Here is a 21,044-nt window from a genome sequence, read left to right on the forward strand (position 1 = left end):
CCATTTTTCGAAAAGATTTAAAACTATTGTTATATTTAAGAGGTTTCTGAAGCATTTCTCCAGTTTTGAGCATTAAATAAAGAAATTTTGAGATATTTCTGAAGCAGTGCTTACTCACGTTTCAAGAGCTATACTACGAAATTTTTTTGAATTTATATGATTGTTTCAGTAGCGATAAGGTAACGACTACTAGGGAGAAATATATAATGGTATTTGTGAGGATTTGATTCTTACTCTGTTTATATTTGAATTTTGCAGGAATCTAATGGGCTGTTTACGATTCTTAAGCGGATTCTTCGCAGACATTCAAGTAAAAAAGAATTTAATCGTGCTTCTAAGATATCATTCAAAATATAATAAAATCGGTATTTGAATGCATTTTGAATTTTTCAGTTGTGTTGGGCTTACTTTTATTTCGTTAGGATTTAAATTTAAACTCAAATTTCTTTATTTGTGCTTTTATACAAAAAGATATCTATATTTTTCTATTGGTTTACAATTTTTTTTCTGAGTGTGATACTAAAAAGAAGTCAACTTATTTCTCATACAAAAATTTTGACTAGAGTAGGATCATATAAGATCATTTAACTGATTTAAGATTTAGTTTTTTTTTTATATTTACTATCTCTAAGCTACAAAACATCTTTTAGAATCTACAAAATTTTGCATTAAGTACCTGTATTTTATTGGTTATGCAAAGAATATATCTTTTACTACAGCTTAATGAATGTTTTTGTTTACTAAATTTAGTCTGAGAAATTCAACTATCTTCCATTTCATATTTCATGCTTAATCTGTTTTTATTATATTTTTTTTATTTCTAAAAGTAGAGCTCTATCCCGATTTAATTATTTCAAAATTTATTTTCAAGTGGAAATTTCTTAGAAAGATTTTAAAAAGAAAACAGCAATATATATTCAAAAAATGAATATCGTAGCTTAATGAACTGCTTTTCTGCGGGTAGAAAATTATAACAGTAGGTAATTGTACTTATTTTTTTATATTTTAAAAAGGACGCCTTTTATTACAAGCTTTTATGCTTCCGTTAACATTACCAATCGATCAGTCTTAATGAAACTATATGAAGCACGGTCTATTAAACACGGCTTCCCTTTTTTTTTACCTTTTCCTTAAATAATTAATTTTATGTTGTTAATATTTTTTTCCTGTCTGAAGTAGTTTAACTATAGAAAAGATTCTATATCCAGCTGGGATTCATTAACGTTTTAGAATTTCTTTCTTTCTTTTTTTTTTTTTTTTTTTTTTTTCAAATTGTTGAACTAACCCTAGAAACTTGAGATTCGTTTTTTCAGTGAATATTTTCCAAGTATGAACTATTTTAACAATATCTGAGATATTGAACCCTATGAAATTGAAGTGTAATTAACGCATTTTCAATTAATGAATTTTCTCAATAATAAATTGCTTCTGTTGTGTTTACATTTTATTCAAAGTCAATGCCAAAGTGTATAATAATAAGAATTTTTTTAACTTTATTAATTTTTTTAAATAAAGGCTTTTTCTGATGCCATAAAATAAAAATTAACCTCATTTGGTGCATTTTAACTAACCTATTAAACACAATTTATCATTCTTATTAAAAATATTTCTAAATTAAAATCGATAATAATTAATTTAAAATTTAACAAGGAAAAGACCTGCCTGATATTTTTACAAGTGTGAGACCATCTCACGTGAAAAACAAAATAAATTAACCGGAAGGTTTCATGGCTCTCTCCTTAGCATTGATTTGCATTGTTCCTATTATTAAAATGTCATTACTGCCATTATCGAATATTTCATTTAGAAATGTTTTCCAATGTGTTTGCATACACGCTTTTCGTATATACAAACAAACAAACAACAAATCTTTAATTTTCTCTCTTATTTAAAAGTTATTTTTCAGTTTTCTTTATTCTGAAAATGCTAATTTTTCATATTTTATTTGATTTAAGATTTTATTATGATTTTTCAGGAGCATCATTAATCGATTTTTTTCTATTGAATTCTTAGTGTTAAAGATGTTTTTTTTTGTTTTAAATTAATTATATTTGAATACAGGAATATCCATTTAAATGTTTCGCGTAAATTGGCATCGAAAGAAAGCTTTTTTTTTTTTTTTTACTTTAAAAGAAAATTTCAAATTCTTCTAAATACTTTTTCAAAGAGCCAAAACAAAACAAAATTTGTTGAAATTAATAATCATTTAATTAAATAAGAAAAAGCAATATGAAAACAAAAAATATCTACTTTTCCATATCTACTTTGCCTGCTTCCCAAGGGAAGGGTTGTACCTCAGCCGGTGATGGCCCCTCAACCACAGTCCCCACCAGTTTTGCTGTTGCGGCATTCCAGACATTTAGATTTTTTCTTGTGCCATCCGGGGGGTTGGAGTAGCCAGTTTGTGGTTACTTTTTCATTACATGAATCATTCTACTTAAAATTGATATTTTTTTGTTCCAGCTAAAACACTGCTTGGTACTTCTAAATTTACATTCAAGCATTTTTTCTTAAAACGCGAAAACTCTTGCTATTACAGGTTTATTCAGATGCATTTATGTTAGAGAAACATTTATTATAACCGGTTTTATATCATGATTATATGGATTTTTTATGTATATTTACTGAATATCAAGAAAACAGACACTTTTTTATATCTTATTAATTCCAAATCATTCAAGAATCTTACTGATAAAAAACTAATTGTACATATTTATGGAAATACACTTTTGTACAATTATTTGCTGATATGAGAGAAAGCATGCATTCTTAAGGTGTATTTTCTTGTGAGCATATATCTTCAAAATTATAACCTTTTAATTTTCTATTTACGTAATATTGCGGCATTGAAAAGAGGCAATCGATTCTCTATGGTCGAATGGGCATGGCACTGGTCTCTTAATTAAGAGATCGTAAGTTCGAATCCCACTAGAGACAAAGCGATTCTCGGTCTGTGTAAATATTTAATTCCTTGATTTTATGTTTTTCTTAATTCTATGTTCCAGAAGATTCTGGACATTTCTTTAATTTGCCAGATAAGTGTTCTGGACTTTTCTTACTGTTTCCAGAAAAGTATTCTGGAACTATCCTGCTAGTATAAAAGCAGAAGATCTATCAGTCACTGTGTTCTGAGTTCATTTAATAAATTGGTTTAGCTTTACATATTGTGTGTGTCATTGAGTTCCACACTAGAGTACCTACGTGACAATATCATCAAATTCAACTATTTATTTAAATTATCTTTATGTGACTATGTTCGATATTTTCGAATTTCTGCATAACATCCATGAAATCAAACTGTTCCAGTTTAATGCTAGCAGTTTTTGAAAACAATTGGAAAAAATATGTTTTAGACTAAAATCAAGTATAAAGCAAAAACCTTCTAGCTTAAAAGATTATCAAACAATTTGCTCAAATAGCTCATATAGAAAAATATTTTCTATTTCCTAAACTAAAAAAGAAACACTTCTTCTATCGAATTTTTAAATATTGTGGTTCGATTGACAAACAGCATGAAATGTGCAACTTTTTTTCGCATTGTGAGTCATTAAAACAACTATAGATTATTGTTAAATGAACAGATTGCTTATTCGTTAATTTAGAAACATAGACAATTGTAGAACATAATGAGAAGTTATTATACAAAATATTAACGAAAACTGCACCTTAGATTTTAATTTGCGATGTTTTTCGTAAGAAAATTAGGAATTTGAGAAAAAAGGATTTCAATATGTAAAATAGAATTAAATCATTTATTATACAAATATAAAAATCTATGTAATTTTTCAAAGAATAAGCTAAGAAACAAAATTCAAATTATTTTATGAAGAAGACTGCTCAGAATTTAAGAATATTGATACAAAAACCTTTCTTATTTTTGAAAAAAAAAAAAAACTTGACTTTTCAGTATAGTTATTTATTTTAAGGAATGATATTAGTATAGAATTTTAAAATTTTCTTTCCAACTGCTTATTATTATTTATTATTTACAGTGTAATAAATATGTGAGTCTTGATTTTTAACTTTATTGTAAGTTTTATGCCTTCTAAATTATCTTAATTTTTTCTTAATATCTCTTGCAGGCATTCTCAACTGTTTCTATTTGTGATGCACATTTCTAGCATCAAAGAAAAATGCATTATACAATATTTTTAGATATTGCTCCCTATTCCCCATCTTATTTTATATAACAAAAGCATATTAACGATACTGTAGAGTATCTTAGGATTTTGTTTTGTTTTTTCTATTCTCCTTATTTATATTTTTTAAATAGTTGCATTTTCATAAACAAGAAGAAAACAAATTCAGAAATTTACTCTAGATTTTTTTCTGGAAATGAAATAAATTGAAATTAGCATAAGTGAAAAATTCTACTGATGATGTTTTCAGTTAATTTTATAAACAGATTATATCTGGTTAATATTAAAAACATACTTTTCTAGAAATAGATTTTCATGTGATGTTTTCTCTACACCTACAATTCTTCATGTAAATGGAAAAATCTTTTTATACGAAAATGCATTTTTAGAAAAGTGATTAAAATATTTAGTGTGAATTAATTCACTAGAATTAAATCAAATGAAGTATTCTTTAATAAGAAATATTATACCCATGATTCAGATGAAAAAACACACATACATTTGAGTTGCTTTTAGAAACCTTAATGATAAGCAAACTTTTTTTATGGTAGGGTAAAGTATCGGTCAAAAATAAACTAAAATAGAGATTTTCAAAGCTTTACAACTCGATAAATTTTAGTTTCAAAAGTGTGTAACGTTTTTGGAAAAAATATTAGTGCCAAAAGTATTTTACTAAATATAATTGATAGGGCCGAGTAATTGTGCAAAAATTTAGATTTTGCAGTTTTTTTTGAGCAGCGCATTTATTGAGTGAAACAACATAAAATTGATTATTTATATTAATTAAATCATTTTTCCTATCGTTTATATATGCATTTATCTAGTTGTTTTAAAATCATTTATTGGATCTCAGTTAGAGTAGACATATTTTATAACGATTCCTTCTGGTTGCAATATTTGTAACTTATAACTGAACATAAAGTACTCTTTCCATTTAACGTTAAATTATTTTGTATGTTTAAAGATTATGACAGATTAGCATAATTTAAAACAATGAATTGTTCGCTCGATATTTTATCATTTTGTGCCAACTGAAGACCATAGCATGAGACTAAATGCTCTTTTAGAAGTTGAGAGAATTCAAGTTAACATTGAAGATCGAGATTCACGTTTTGTACCATGAAGTCATACATTTTTGGCTTGCAATGCACGTACAAACGTTTCTAAAGAAATCGAGGGCAATTTCACAGCTGTCTTACTCAAACCCCTCCTTTGTGACTTGTTTTATAGAAAAGGGCGGGAGGCTTTCATGTCGCGATGAATTAGAACGTCCCTGTGAATATTTAATTGAAAAGTAACTCAGTTTTTTTCCCGGAGATAATGTTCTTTATTAAAAATTCATTTACTCTTGCATTATTCTCTTTCTGTTAGCCTGGGGTAGAAAGAGAGAGGAAATAGTTGTTGCACTAAATAACCTTTTTCTATTTGAAACAAAGCAGTAGAGAATTGTCCTGGAATGCAGGCATTCCAGAGTGTTACGGCGGAGCGATTAGCTTTTACTTTTATACACAAAAGAGTATTGTTTACCGTTTGATATGTGAGGGCGAAAAAATAGTATAAATCTGGGTGACCTTGTTTCAGTTTGGGATCGAGAGAAAATGTTGCCATTTTATCTGCTTTGTTGCCAGCTTCGTGAATAAATATTGTTGCAGGGTAAAGAATAAAAGTATGAGAAAGATAAAATTCCTTAACTGATTTAAAATTCAATTTTGGAACTACTTCAAAGAATTCAGTTTAAGAACTAAAATAACCATTTATTATTAACGATTCTTTGCATATTTTTTTCTTTTTTGTGTGAAATAAATCAGGGTAATATAATTCCTGTTCTAGATTAGAGGGAAGTTGTTTAAAAAATCCTAGTATAAATATATAATACAAAATAATTGAAAAAACAGTATGATAGAAATATCCATCATCATGCAAATTTGCATTTTAAGCTCAGCACAAAGTATTCAATGTCCCTCTCTTCTGTATTTTTCCACTCATTATCGCTTTTAGTAGCAAAAATTTCTCAGATTATTTATAAAAAAGTATTCAAGAAATCACACGTTTCTTCTAACCACAACAAACAACGAAATGACAAATTAAAATCCGCTATAATGATTGTGACATTTGATTTTTTTGACAGCTATGTCCCTTATTACACAATAGTCGTGAAAAAAGTTGCCAGCAATAACCAGTTTACAGTAAACCAGTTATGAGTGCAATTTTTTCTTCACTAATTGTTATGATGGAAATTTCCATCATCATGCAAAAAATGGGTAAGTGAAGACACGTACTATCCACTACTGATATAGGAATTTGAAATGACAGATCCAATTTTAAATCCCAATCCATTTTTATTTTATACAAAGTTCATTCCTTTCTTTAAATTTTGGATATAGAGATGATAAATAATAAAATAAGCAAATGACTTGTTTTTACAAGAAAGGAATTTGTTGAATTTGAAATTGGTTTGAAGCTTGTCATATCACTATAGAATATTACAGAGGCATATAATTTTAAGAGAGAAAATGTGTTTTTCGCCATTTGATACTTGAGTTAAAAAAATAGCTTTTTTAAGCTAATAAATTTAATTCAATAAATTCTTTGTTTCAATTTTGAATAGAGAAACAAATATTGACATTCTTTCCATTTTATTGCATGCGTTATGAGCAAATATTTTTGCAGAAAAAAGAATAAAAATAGGGGAACGATTTTTGATTTATTAGATTAACATCTCTTCCTATAGCTATTTTAGTACTGCGCTATAGCTATTGAGGAAATTGAATTCATAGAATTAACATATCATCAAATAATGATGATAACACTGAAACCACCATTTCAACAACACATCCAAATTTCATCATTACAACGATAATGTTCAATTCACGTTAACAGAGGTAGAATGCGGGTTTCAGTGGAAATCCTGAATCCACGATCCTTTGAAGTCGAAACTGCTAAAAGATAGTATCGATCAAAATCAGTCTGTACAAACATATGCAGTAATGGAACTGGTAATGATAAAACGAGTCTAGATTTATATCTTTTAAAAAATAAATATCTTACAAATTAATTAAAATAGAGAAATAAAAGGGAATTGAACTTCTCGAGTATGAAATATAAAACAAATTCGATTTCATTTGACAGTAACCAAGGAGTGAATTTTGTGGACGAAAAACATACTTTAGAATGAATGTGGAATTAAATTGTATTTGGTTGTCTTTATTATAATAAGAAGCTTAAAGCTGTCATGTGCGGCGCTATGAAAATAAAAATCTCAACACCAGTGATATTTACGACCTTGATAATAATAAGTTCATAAGTTTTATTCAGCGGATAACATCTTTATTCAAGAATATGCGAGAGCCTTTCTGGGAGACTACTTCCACTGATTTTTTTCAAGAAACAACATTTCAGTAAATGAATTTCAGTGATTGAATGTATTCTTCTCAAATATGTTACAAACTGATTTCTATTTAAAATTTATTGCTTACACCTCTCGATTTAATTAAAATAATTTCTTTATTATAATAAAAAGCTTAAAGCTCTCATGTGCGGCACTATGAAAATAAAAATCTCAACACCAGTGATATTTACGACCTTGATAATAATAAGTTCATAATTTTTATTCAGTGGGTAACATCTTTATTAAAGAGTATGCTAGAGCCTTTCGGGGAGACTACTCCCACTGTTTTTTTTTTTTTTTTTTTTTTTTCAAGAAACAACATTTCAGCAAATGAATGTTTCAGTAAATGAATTTCAGTGATTGAATGTTTTCTTCTCAAATATGTTACAAATTGATTTCTGTTTAAAATTTATTGCTTACACCTCTCGATTTAATTAAAATAATTTAACAGAGAGAGCTTATTGGTAGAGTGAAACTTTATTCTCGATGTAAAAAAAATAATTTCATGTTTTGAGTTTAATTAAATTTTCCGTTTATTGGGAAATAAATATTTTACAAAATTGTTACTTTTTCAGTTATCAGGATTTTGTTTTTAATTGTAAGTATTATACGTAGCTATTCATTTACTTCCATTTTAGGGATATTACTACTTTAATTAAAAATAATTAAAGAATAATTTTTTTTTCATTTGGACATAAAATTAGCGTTTCATTTCATTGAACACGTTTCATGATGATTTAAATTAAACGGATTTTAAATTAGAAAACACTTTGCCAAGATGAAAGAAATACGTTTAGAATACAGAACGTATTTATTTAATTTAATTATCAGAGGTTATTTTAATCATAAAAAAGTAATTTTATATAATTCTTGCTTTTGATAAGCGTTTTTTAGAAGTGTTGAAATTTAATTTGTTTATTAGTAAAAAATTAAACATTAAAATGCTGTCTAATGTTTTAAAGGTTAGAACAAGCATGCATATTTCTATGTTTGTCAAAAATACCAAGTAACTTAGAACAAGTGTTATTAAATAATTCTGAAACGAATTAAATTTACTTGTTTTAGAAAATCCACCAACTTTTATAATCAGAAAGGAAAACAATATCAATAATTTTAAAAAAACATTCAGATTTTTAATAATTTTATTCCAAATATGTGCATTTCTGTTTTGAAAACTTGAATCAAAATTTTTGCAAAAAAACACTAAATTTGTTTATCAAGTAAGAGTCATGAATTTTTCAGTTACTTTTATCTAATGCATACTACGGCTTAATTAAATGGAGAAAAACTATTATCTTTTATTTATCAATGTAAATTAAACTATTAATTAAAATTTGTAATAAAAAATGTGAAACTTTAAAAGTTTTTAAAAATCTTTCATAATATATTTTTTTCATGCTTTATAATTTAAAATTTATTACAAATTAGCTTAATATTTCTTCTAAAAATTTATATGAATCGAAATATTTTAACTAAGATGTATGTTTTTATCGAAGGCTTCAAACAATATGTGTTTTCAATGTTGTTCCATTGCAAAAATATGGTGTTCAGAACGTTATATTAACTGCAATAATCTTATGTATGAAGAAGGAATTTATTGAATTTATTCTTATAAACCATCGAAAGACTACCACTTGGTTTAGAAAAAAGGTTCTTAAGAAAGTGGTATAGTTTAAAAACTTTTAACTCTTTTTAGGGAAAAAGAGATAGGATTGATTTTTAAAGGATATTTTCGGAAGGATATAATCGCCCTGGAAAAGGTTAAGAGGTGACCTTACTGATACAATAAAAACTGCTGAATAATTTGAGTTCTCAGTGGGTAACTCTGTAACTCAATTCCGTAATATTTTCAGGGACCGCGGTGGCCTGGTGGTAAGATCTCGGTTTCGGAACCGCAGGGTTTCAAGTTCGAGTCTCGATTCCGCCGAAGAACTGTCGTGTAAGGGGGTCTGTTGCACGTTAAATCTCTCCTGACCAAACGTCCTCCTGCTGGTGTGGTGTGATGTGGAGAGGGGGTGCCAGCTCAGGTGTCGTCCTCGTCATCTGCACGTGGTTCAAAATTTCGAGGTCCGTCCCAAAATAGCCCTAGTGTTGCCTCAAACGGGACGTTAATATAACTAAAACCTAAACCGTAATGTTTTCTTAGTCTGTATGATACGGCATATGCCCGATGGTGTATTCTCGATTTTGACACATAAATAGCGTACTTCAACACTAGTTCTATTTAAAAACTTAATGCATGAGAGCTTATGTATACTGTATATTAAATCTGCCATTAAGATGAGAGTCCTCACATTAGTTCTGTAAAGAATTTAGAAAATGGTCTAGCTCAGAAAAGTATTGTTAAAAGTCTTTCTCGTGATTTTACCACAATTCAGCATTAAGAATTCTTTCACAAACATTCTTGTGTGTGTGGTTTAAGGAGGGATATTAATCAAATAAATCAAATTAAAACCTATTCTATAGGGTTTATCTGTATCGCTATGCATCAACTTGAAAGAAAAGAAATTTTTCTGATGAGTTCTAATGTTAAATTTCGAGGACGAATTTTTCGAAAATTTTATTGATCAAAATTTGCATTTAATAAATTTGAAATCTGTTATATTGATAGTAATAATTAATATAATGCATATTAATAAAATTAATTATAATTTTTTCTGGGCGTACCTATAATTTTTTAGGATTATATCATCTCATTTTAATTAAAAGAGTAATTAAAAGAGTTGGAATATATATTTATAATGACTTCGTAAGTTTTGAATTATTCAATTTGAAAAATTCAGGTAAGCAAAACCGAATTTATTCTCACGTGAACTGATTCAGAAAAATAAAACCAAGAAATGAAATTCTGATGAAGTAGTTACGGTTACCATTTAAAAAATGCAAGTGCCAATACTGATAAAATGTGTTAATTAATGCGAGAAATTCTTATTTGCTTTATGCTAAATTCTTATTCGTTTTATGCGTTTCGGCTTTCGTTCGCTTTATCATAAAGATCTTAAGAAATGGAAATCAGATGGAGGAGTTCAGAAAAAAGATGGAGCCCAAACACTCTAAATCTCTGAATGAAACCTTTTGAAACTCATATTTCCATTTTTATTTATTTTAAGCCATTACAGAAGTCTGCTAGGGAAATTTCCAAAGGTACATTTGGAAGAAAAATAACATCTGAGCTCTTAGAAATAAAGAAAAGTTTCAGATTCTAAAAGGCTAAGTCGAATGTAGAGAAATAAGAATTTTTGCAATAAATATTATTTATTTGCAGAAGAAAGGGTTGAAATCGATATTATGAGTTAAAAGTAATATTTCATAAGCATTAATATAATAGGCTCAGAAACAATCGGAGAAAGGAAATGTATTATTTACAATTTAAATGTTTCCAACAGAAATAAATTTAGTTTTTTAACGATTTTTGGAAAAAATTCAAATTAAATTATTAATCATTTCATGAGGGACCATATCATAATAAAAAAATAACATAATTAGAATTCTCTACAATCAAGTTTAAGGTGGAAAAAAAATCTTTTAATGCGAATAAAAATATGAACTAGAAGCAAGTTATACTAAAGCTATCTTTATTGTCTTAAAATGTTGGAATTTAAATACATCTTATAACCTTGAATGTATAAGGATATTAATTCAAATTAAATAACTTGTATTAATTATTCATTAGAGAACATATCATCATAATAAATAACATAAACTATGAACTAGAAGAAAATTTTACTAAAGTCATATTTATGTTCATAAAATGAATTTAAATACATCTTATAATCTTGAATGTATAAGGATATTAATTCAAATTAAATTCATGAGAGAACGTATCATCATAATAAATAACATAATTAGAATTCTCTACTTTCAAGTTTAAGATATAAATTTTTTAATGTAAATAAAAATATAAACTAGAAGAAATTTATACTAAAACCGCATTTATTACCATAAAATGTAGAATTTAAATACAGCTTATAGCCTTGAATGTATAAGGATATTAATTCAAATTAAATAGCGTGTATTAATTCATTATCATCATAATAAATAGCATAAAATATGAACTAGAAGAAAATTTTACTAAAGTCATATTTATGTTCATAAAATGTGGAATTTAAATACATCTTATAATCTTGAATGTATAAGGATATTAATTCAAATTAAATTCATGAGAGAACGTATCATCATAATAAATAACATAATTAGAATTCTCTACTTTCAAGTTTAAGATATAAATTTTTTAATGTAAATAAAAATATAAACTAGAAGAAATTTATACTAAAACTGTATTTATTACCATAAAATGTAGAATTTAAATACAGCTTATAGCCTTGAATATATAAGGATATTAATCATTTGACCTATGAATTGATTTACCTTTTAAATTCCATGATGCATTGAGATGGATAATTTAATTCATCCAATTGGAAATTTCAATAAACCGATGAACGAGTAAAAATATCTCTGAACCCACATCCATTGCCAAAAAGTGAAGAATTAGATCGTTTTATAACTGTAAAATTAAAAAAAAATATTACACTTTTAAACTGTGAATTTATTTAACCATCTAATTAAATGATGCATACTAGTAGGGATATTTATTTACTATTACTTACTGCATGTAAAAGTGTTAAAGGTAGGTAAGATATTTAAGCGTTTCCACATGATTATTGTCTTTTGAATTGATTTCTACTTCACTTAGTTAAAGATTTAAATTTCCCCACAGACATGTCATGATATGCAACACAGTTAAAATTTAAGATATGCATGGCATTTATATCTTGTTTTTTTATCTTTGAAATTAAAAATTGTTTGAAACGATATAACTATGTAAAAAGAAGTTTCGATTTATTTGATGATTCTCACAACTCTTGAATCATATGAATAGCAAACGAATTAAATCTGTTCTGAATATTGTTAACAATTCGATCAGTGCTGAATATTGTTAACAATTCGATCAGTACTGAATATTGTTAACAATTTCGATCTTTAAAATCTTCATAGATTCTTTGCTTTATGTTTACATTAAAAAGCATTAACAGTGCAACATAATTTCTCCGCTGTTATTTTCTCTCTCAAGGAGCCTAAATAAAGTGCAGTTTCTTCGAAAATTATTCAGATTGGTAACTATCTTCATGGCAACACATAAAGTCTCCCAAAAGACCAATTTGCCTCGAAAGTCCAAAATTACTTCTAGATTTATATGCACTCCCAGAAGAAAGAAAGGATAAATAACTCGATTCTTACAAGAGATAATACCAACAAATTTGCCATTAATGTAAAACGATTTCTGGTATAGTAAACTATCTTGATGTAATGTTATTTTTATAATTATGCATCAATTAAACATATTTATCAAACCTAGGTTATTCCTACATAGGAAAACCATTTCATTTATAGTTCTTAATCTTTTTCATCAATTAAACTTCTTTATCATTTTTAAATTTTGATAAACCTGCATACAGTATTTCTTTATCAAGTTTTAAATATTATGAATTATTTTTAAACATGTATATAATATATATATACAAATATATGCAAGCACAAACACTCTCTTTATTGATAATTAAATGGTTTTGAACCATACTTTTTGTTTTCTAAAAGCCTGTCGAGCATTTTAAATACGATAAATGGGGGAAAATTGGGATTCTATGAAGTTAGTAATTCTAGTATGGGGAAGACTGTTAGTTCAAAATTTGAAAAATAGAAAGCAAAAAACTAGAGAAAATTTATGCTGATGACAAATGCACTAAGTCAATTCCTAACTCAAATGGATATCTTCGTGGTTCTATTGATTCCCCATATAACAAATAGGAAAATGTTTAGAAATCCCCTAATATCTCCTTGAAAAGCATTATTATTATTTCTCTTTTTCTCACATATGATGTGTTATTGATAACAGTAAAAATGAATATTTTAACCGAATATGAATTTCCCTATTACTTAATTCTTTCATAAAGAGCATTTGAGACCAAATAAGGTTTTTACCACTATTTAATTTTGAATGTAGAACATATCTTTGTGATTCTAGATCCAGCATATCACAAATATGAAAACGTTTTGAAGTTCCCTAATATCTCCTTGAAAATATGAAAACATTTTGAAGTCCCCTAATATCTCCTTGAAAAACAGTATTATTATTCCTCTTTTTCTAACGTATGCTATGTTATTGATAAAAGTAGAAACGAGTCTTTTAAGAAAATAGATTATCACTATTACTTAATATTTTCATAAAGAGCATTCTTGGCCAAATCAGATTTTTAATGCTATTTAAATTCAGAAGGCCAACATAACAGCTGTCCTGCAATTTTATACAGGGTTTTCTACTGATGGACCTACAAACTCGGAGAGTTGTTAGTAGGCATCGAGAGGAAAACACTGCAATGGAACATGGTGTCACAATCTACGTTGAGAGAGCGAAATCTTTGCCCAAACGACATTGGAGGTATATATATGACCGATCTCCAAATCAGTGGAAATCTCATCAGAGGATTAGTGTCAATGTGTGGGTAGAAATCCTCTTTGATTCTGTCTTGAGGCTGTACTTGCTACCGAAACGTCTGGATAAAGCAACACACTTTGTTTTTCTTCAACGGTTCTTCCGGAAATGTTGTCAAGTGTACCATTCACCTGACAGTGAAGCATGTTGCTCATGCATGATAGCATGTACATTTTTCCCGCGAAGTGCGCAGTTACTTTGATGTTACAATAGAAAAAAGAGATGGACTACTCTCATTGCTTGACCCCCACAGATTTTAATCCGAATGAATTTTTCCTATGGGGCTATTTTCAAATCACTCGTTTTACGCTACGCTTATGGGCACGACGGAGGATCTCATAAGTGCGAATTGACGTCATTGTGTCAGACATGAAAAGCATCCCTGATATCTTCGAACGTTTCCGGAAATCTTTTTTACTTCGTTGTAGACTATGCGGCTGTGCAATGATGTCAGTTTCTAACAATGTATCATGTCATAATACAGTGACTAGCAATAAATACGTTCTCCTTTGAGATTTTAGTCTCTCTTGATGACTGCTAACAAAGGTCTGTGTTTGTCGATCCGTTAACAGAACACATTGCATATTTTCTTTAAGGATAATACAATAAACTAAAAGAATAGCTCCAAGTAACTTAGTTACCATAATTCCAATAAATCTAAATCTTTTGAACTGTTTTTCTTCCTGATGTTTATGCTATGATGAATACTGGGACATTTCATTAGTAAATGTCGTGCCGTCAGGTTTCAAATTTCAAGAACTGAATTATAAAGTTTTTGATTAAACTTTTAAAAAATTGAATGCCATGCTCCTAAAAAATTGCACGCTTTTTGAAAAATATTTTCAGAAAATATTTTTATTTTCATGCATTTGGGCCTTCTGTTGAGTACACGTTATATTTTCCTCCATGAAAACTATTTACTTGATATTTGAATTTAGTAAATATTAGAATTTTATTTTAATACCATTCAATTTAATAACATTTACATATGTTATTATTCAAGTATTAAATCAAGGAAATATTATCCGAGACCAAGGAGCTTTCTTAATTGAGTTGTCTTCTCATAAAATTGTTAAGCTGTCTGTGTTAAAATTTACTCTCTGAAAGATACCAGTATGAATACTAAAAGTTCATACTTCTCCCCTTGCTAAATTTATATCGTAAATTACAAATAAGCTTTACATATATATGCAGAATGTTAAGCCAAGCGCGTTGTTTATCCCAAATCTTTAATATTTATTATTATTTCACTTATGGTTGAGAACTCTAAAGAGATTAAATATAGGAATATATCTTAAGAGATTGAATGTAGGAAATTCGAAAACTATACGACGTAGAATTATATGTATTTTATATTTAGTTAGATGTTCATACAACAAATAAACGCAGACGAAACTGCGGATACCGCGGCTAGTTTATTTATTAAACAAAGATTTATGGAAAATATATGTGCTGCAAATTTATCATATTTAGAAATTAGACTTTTATCATGCCTAAAATTTTGAATGTTTTTGATGTGTTATTCTATAATTATATGTATTTAATTATGATTAAGTATCATGGTATCATATTTTCCACATGTTTTACAGCATTTATTAACATCATGATAAATACATTTTTTTATAGTATCTAAAATACTTTTATTCTCTCTAATGGTAATAATATAAGTTAAAAATATTTAAAGAAAAATTAAACAATAAATACAGCCATCACTGAGAAAATATAAATTTTTTCATTAATTTTTTCATTTTATTTATGTAGTATGTTTAAATTATAAATAATAATAACTTTACCTTTTTTTATTTTTATAATGCAATATAAAGCAATTTCTTAAACTCAGAAAAAGTAAAGCGCTATTGGATTTGTTCATATCTATTTGCCATTTTTCCTTCCTCTGTTGTAAACACCACCGAGTTACTGATATTCTTCATTTAATTTTATTACATTTTTATGAATTTCTGTCCTATGTATTTTCCTTTTCTTTCATAATTTAACTTTAAACCTGAGGTGTAAAATAAAACTTTATGACTTTAATTATAAAGCATAATTTATTAAAGAAAAGCAAGATTATGAATCTGCTTTATGTCGTTACTTTTGACAAAAATAAAAATATTCATGATTATTATTCTTCATTTTAAATTTTGAAGAGTTTTTTTCACAATTTGTTGCCATAAATTAGATTGAAAATAATATAAATCCTAAACAGACTGCCATGCTAATCCTAAGATGGAGGATTTGAATTAGATTCATTAGTAATATTCATGAGACCATTCGACTGCCATATTAATCCTAAAATACAGGATTTATATTATATTCATAAAGTAATATTCATGAGACCGTTAGACTACCATGTTAATCCTAAAATACAGGATTTGAATTAGATTCATAAAGTAATATTCATGAGACCGTTAGACTACCATGTTAATCCTAAAATACAGGATTTGAATTAGATTCATAAAGTAATATTCATGAGGCCATTAGACTGCCATGCTAATCCTAAGATACAGGATTTGAATTATTTTCATTTGTAATATTCATGAGGCCATTAGACTGCCATGCTAATCCTAAGATACAGGATTTGAATTATTTTCATTTGTAATATTCATGAGGCTTCTAACAATTTTTTAAAGAGTATGTAAAAAAGGCTTATTTGTGAAATATTTTTTGCATTTACCAAAGCATGTTCTTACATTTTTAGGGTTACTTTCATATAAAAATAAGCATGAAAATTTAAAGCTTAAAAACGATGAATAACAAAGCATTTTTAAAGACTTTTCGTTATGAATATCTACATTTAAACTACCAAAATGTTCATTCATTCTCAATTACAAAATTAATAAAAAAATTTAAATTTATGTTTGATTATATATAAAATTATTTCAAAACGTGTGATGTTGATTTTACAGTATGGCAGACAGCCCAGCTACTATCTAGATGGACAAAATGAAAGTACGTTGCGACAACTTCGAGACGGGTCAACGCTGAATGGAATAAGAAAAATAAAACCTAGGTATTATGGTCAAGTGGCCACGAGTCAGTCTCTTGCAAACAACAACAGTAAGTAATTCTTCATACCACATTTTATTTCATGTCGCCTATTTTTTTTCTCATGAATCTGTTTGAGAGTATTGCTGAAACGTTTCTTTCAAATGAAATATTTATTTTGATTTTAAATCAAATTTATTTTTTCTTTCAATGCACCAGTAAAGCTCATGTTTGCAAGATTTCAGTTCAGTTTAATTGCTCTATCTTGGCTCTGTGATTTTTTAGAAATGTGGTATGTGATACATCTTACTAGAAACTAGAACATTATTTTATTTTAGGGAATATTAATTATGAAATAAGATACCTAGCTCACTGTCAACAGATGTACTAAATTTTACGAATTTGTTGAGCACAAAATATTATGTTTTACAAACATAATTATTAATAAATGCACCATGAAATTGCCATAACTTCCTTTTCCTAATTATTATATTTCTTCTAATTATATGAACAATTAGCAGACACCAATTATTCATCGAGAACCGTTCCTTTCATTTTTGATAGCAGGGGGAAAAAAATCCTATCTAGAAAGAGAGTGAAAATAGGACATTTTCTGCAACATTTTCCCGGAATTCTTTTTCATACATTTACAGCTTTCAATTTTTATTGCTTTCTTGGCACTATGAACAAAACGTTACATTAAAAGATATCTTCAATACATCGCTGCAAAAAGAACTGAATAAATAAACAAGAAAAGGAACGGACATAGAAACATCTAACGACAAATGGGAAACGCACACACTCAGTTCTAGAGGACTTGATACCCGCCAATCAAGTTTTCCCTCTCGTGAAGGGAAATACCACAGACTGACAACTTTGAGAGAATGGAGAATCCTAAAATCCCTTTTTCTCCCACCCATTCTTCAGGAAGAAAAATTCTTACGCTGTTTTCTTTTTTTTATTTAGCCTAGCTAAGGAAACAGTGGTGAACAATCGATCGAATCGCCATTCGTTCTTTAAGATCATTATTAAAGTGACTCTAAATTTGAAATAAAAAAAAAATTAAAAACTGCGTAGAAAAATCTGAGGGACGGGGAAAAAAATCCGGATAGAGAAAAGAAGTATCGATTTTCAAGTGGGATGTTATTGTTGGTTTTCTAAACGAGTTTCAAGCTAAGAAATTGCAAAGGATGTTCTAATTTTTTTTCAATTCTTATTTCTTACAATCGATTGATTGCAAAAAAATAACATATAGTTTAAGTAATATTAGGCATTTCGAAAAAAATATTCTGATTAATTAAAAATAATGTTAATATATTTATTGCCACAACGCACGCCGAATATATGGGCCATTTTTCTAATTAAATTATCCCTTTTTTGCGATTTATTAATTAAAGTAAAGAAAGAGTCATTTAATGGAATAGATGGTTCCGTACAATTAGATATGTGGGAATCACAGGAGAATCAGTGGCAATTAGCGTATTACGTACCCATATTTGAGTGAGAGTAAAAATTCTCATTCAGTGTAGAATTTGATGCATGTAGAACACGCCTATGTTTAATTTATATCTTCTTATTTTGTCCCGTTGTTCACCATGTGAATCGCCTGTGATTCACACCTACAATCAATTAGATACTCTCTTCTCTACTACAATTAAAAGATGGTAAAGAAGGTTGTTTGAGTGAGAGTAAAAATTCTCATTCAGTGTAAAATTTGATGCATGTAGAACACGCTTATGTTTAATTTATATCTTCTTATTTTATCCCGTTGTTCACCATGTGAATTGCCTGTGATTCACACCTACAGTCAATTAGATACTCTCTTCTCTACTACAATTAAAAGATGGTAAAGAAGTAAGCATCTTATTATTTTGTGGTCTAAATTATAGTCATGATTCATGGCAACGTTAATAGATATCCAGACAGAACACCTCATCTAGATTACAGTCTAACAGATTTAACTCTATAACTTTCATACTTGAGAGGTGAAACTCTAGAGTTTTTGTAATCAGCTTTGATCTTAACATTTTCCGGCTATTTTAGAGATAAGAATGACAACTCTTAATTTTATAGCAAGGTCGTGTTATCTGTGATCATATTGCATCGACCATAGCTGCTTTACTTATACTAAGACAGCACTTTTGTAACTAAAATTAATTGGGGAGACAATTTAATAGAGACTTTTTATTATATAAAAACTGCGCTTTAACAAAGAAAACTAGATTAATAGAAATAATGTGAATCTGCTGTAAACTGGCCAAGTACTGTCATCTGAGACAAATCGCTATACTCCTAGCATAAAATTTTCATCTAAAAAAAAAAAGAGAGAACTAATGGATAAGGAAAATTTATAAAAAAGTAAATCACCGTTACTTTATTATAAAATGATTTTGGACATATATCAATTTGCCAATTAGAAGTCTTAAAATAAAATGCATATCGCTCAATATGCGATACTGTCGTAACTAAGCTGAGAAAAGAATGAAGAAATCTGATATTTTAAAGCGGATATGTTAATAGATTTTAAAACCTTAATTGTTGATTTTAATTTTTTAATTGAAATATTTTTGCTTTAAGTCAAAACTATTATAAGTAAAATATTTAATTAATTAATTATTAGAATATTTAAATTTAATTTTAAAAGGACCAATATTTAAAAAATGTAAAAAATAATTAATTTAAGGCTTTGAAGACTGTCAGATGATAACGCTTTGCGCTCTCTACAAATGTACTTTCTATGAGGTTCTTCTCTTCTAGAACCGTCGAGAATAGAGGACTCGTTGATTTGAGACCGGATTTTGCAGAAATTCTGTCATGTTTGTGGACCTGTACACGTTATATAATATATTTCTTTGTAGATAAAATATCCATATAAGTAGGACAACAAAGGACTACCAAAGGCAATTTTGGCTTCACATTTGAAAAGTGGAAAGCTAATTCAACTTTTTTCCTTGTCATTTTTAAGGTTAAATTATTACCTATTAATTTTTTATAATAAAAAAAGTAATCGACTTGTCAGAATATCGAGCATTTAATCTGAGGGAAAACTCACTGCACGTTTTGAGGAAAAAGAATCTACCGTGTTTGAGGATTCAGCTTCCAAATTCGATATTCTTTAGTTTAAGCAAGCAAAGACAACTCTCTGACACTCAGCACTTCTGCTATTGATAAGCGTTGTGTTTTTAGTTATTAGTTTAATAATTCTGATACTTGTTATAATCACAAAGTGGACACAGAAACGTGCAAACTTAGGAAATGAAATTTCAATCTAAGTCCAGTCTCTGCTGTTCAACAGCATAGCCTCAGAGATTCCTTAGACAACAGACTTTTATCTATTAATTAGGAGTAGGTTCTTAGGTCGATCCATTTGGCACGTCAACAATTCGCTTTCAGGCTTTATGAGAGAGTGTCGGGATAGACTTCGTAATTTTGAAGCGTTGTCATTCAAAAGAACGAGCTTAAGCCAATCTTCAATACCCATATTTTTTCATCATATTAAAGTCAAGTCTTTTGATCGATGACTAGATTTAATGGACATCAAGCTCACATTTATGGTGTTTTTTATCGATTACTTCTGGGTCTGAACCCAATGTCTGCCTTCATAATAGAATCTGAAGCTCTGTTCATTCTCGTTGTGAGGTGCTAAATTGTATTAATTCCGAATTCTGTTTTGCCTGCATTATACAGTGTGGTCATAAAGTAACTTTCCCTGTTTGGCGGCATATGTAGCTAAAACGAATGAACGAAATGAAACCACATTTCATATACAAACTGTGGGAGATGAATTCCGCAGAAACAAATTAGTACTAAAAATTGCCGTTAGGGGAAATAGTAGCGTGCTGTTACGTACGAACAAGGAAATTTGCATTGTATATGGGATGGATTATGTAAATTTCCTAGTGCTTGCTTGACAGCAGCTCTATATGCATGCCTTGTAAAAAGGGGAGAGCAAACGACTTGTTAGTAGTTCATTCTTGACTATTGAAGTGTTCTTGACTGTTGTTCATCATTGATTGTTGATGTGTTCTTAATATAGGCCCTA

General features: G+C 28.3%; 1 protein-coding gene across 1 annotated transcript in view; it reads left to right on the forward strand.

Moving 5' to 3' along the window:
* Positions 1 to 21,044, forward strand: part of LOC129959655 (poly [ADP-ribose] polymerase tankyrase-like) — a 237,337-nt gene that overhangs the window by 154,347 nt on the left and 61,946 nt on the right. Inside the window, exon 5 of the mRNA XM_056072543.1 lies at positions 16,924 to 17,074. Within this exon, the coding sequence (XP_055928518.1) occupies positions 16,924 to 17,074 (151 nt within the window). The remainder of the gene's footprint in view (positions 1 to 16,923; positions 17,075 to 21,044) is intronic.

Source organism: Argiope bruennichi, chromosome X2 (genome assembly GCF_947563725.1).
Source record: "Argiope bruennichi chromosome X2, qqArgBrue1.1, whole genome shotgun sequence".
In the NCBI taxonomy this organism is placed as follows: Eukaryota; Metazoa; Arthropoda; class Arachnida; order Araneae; family Araneidae; genus Argiope; species Argiope bruennichi.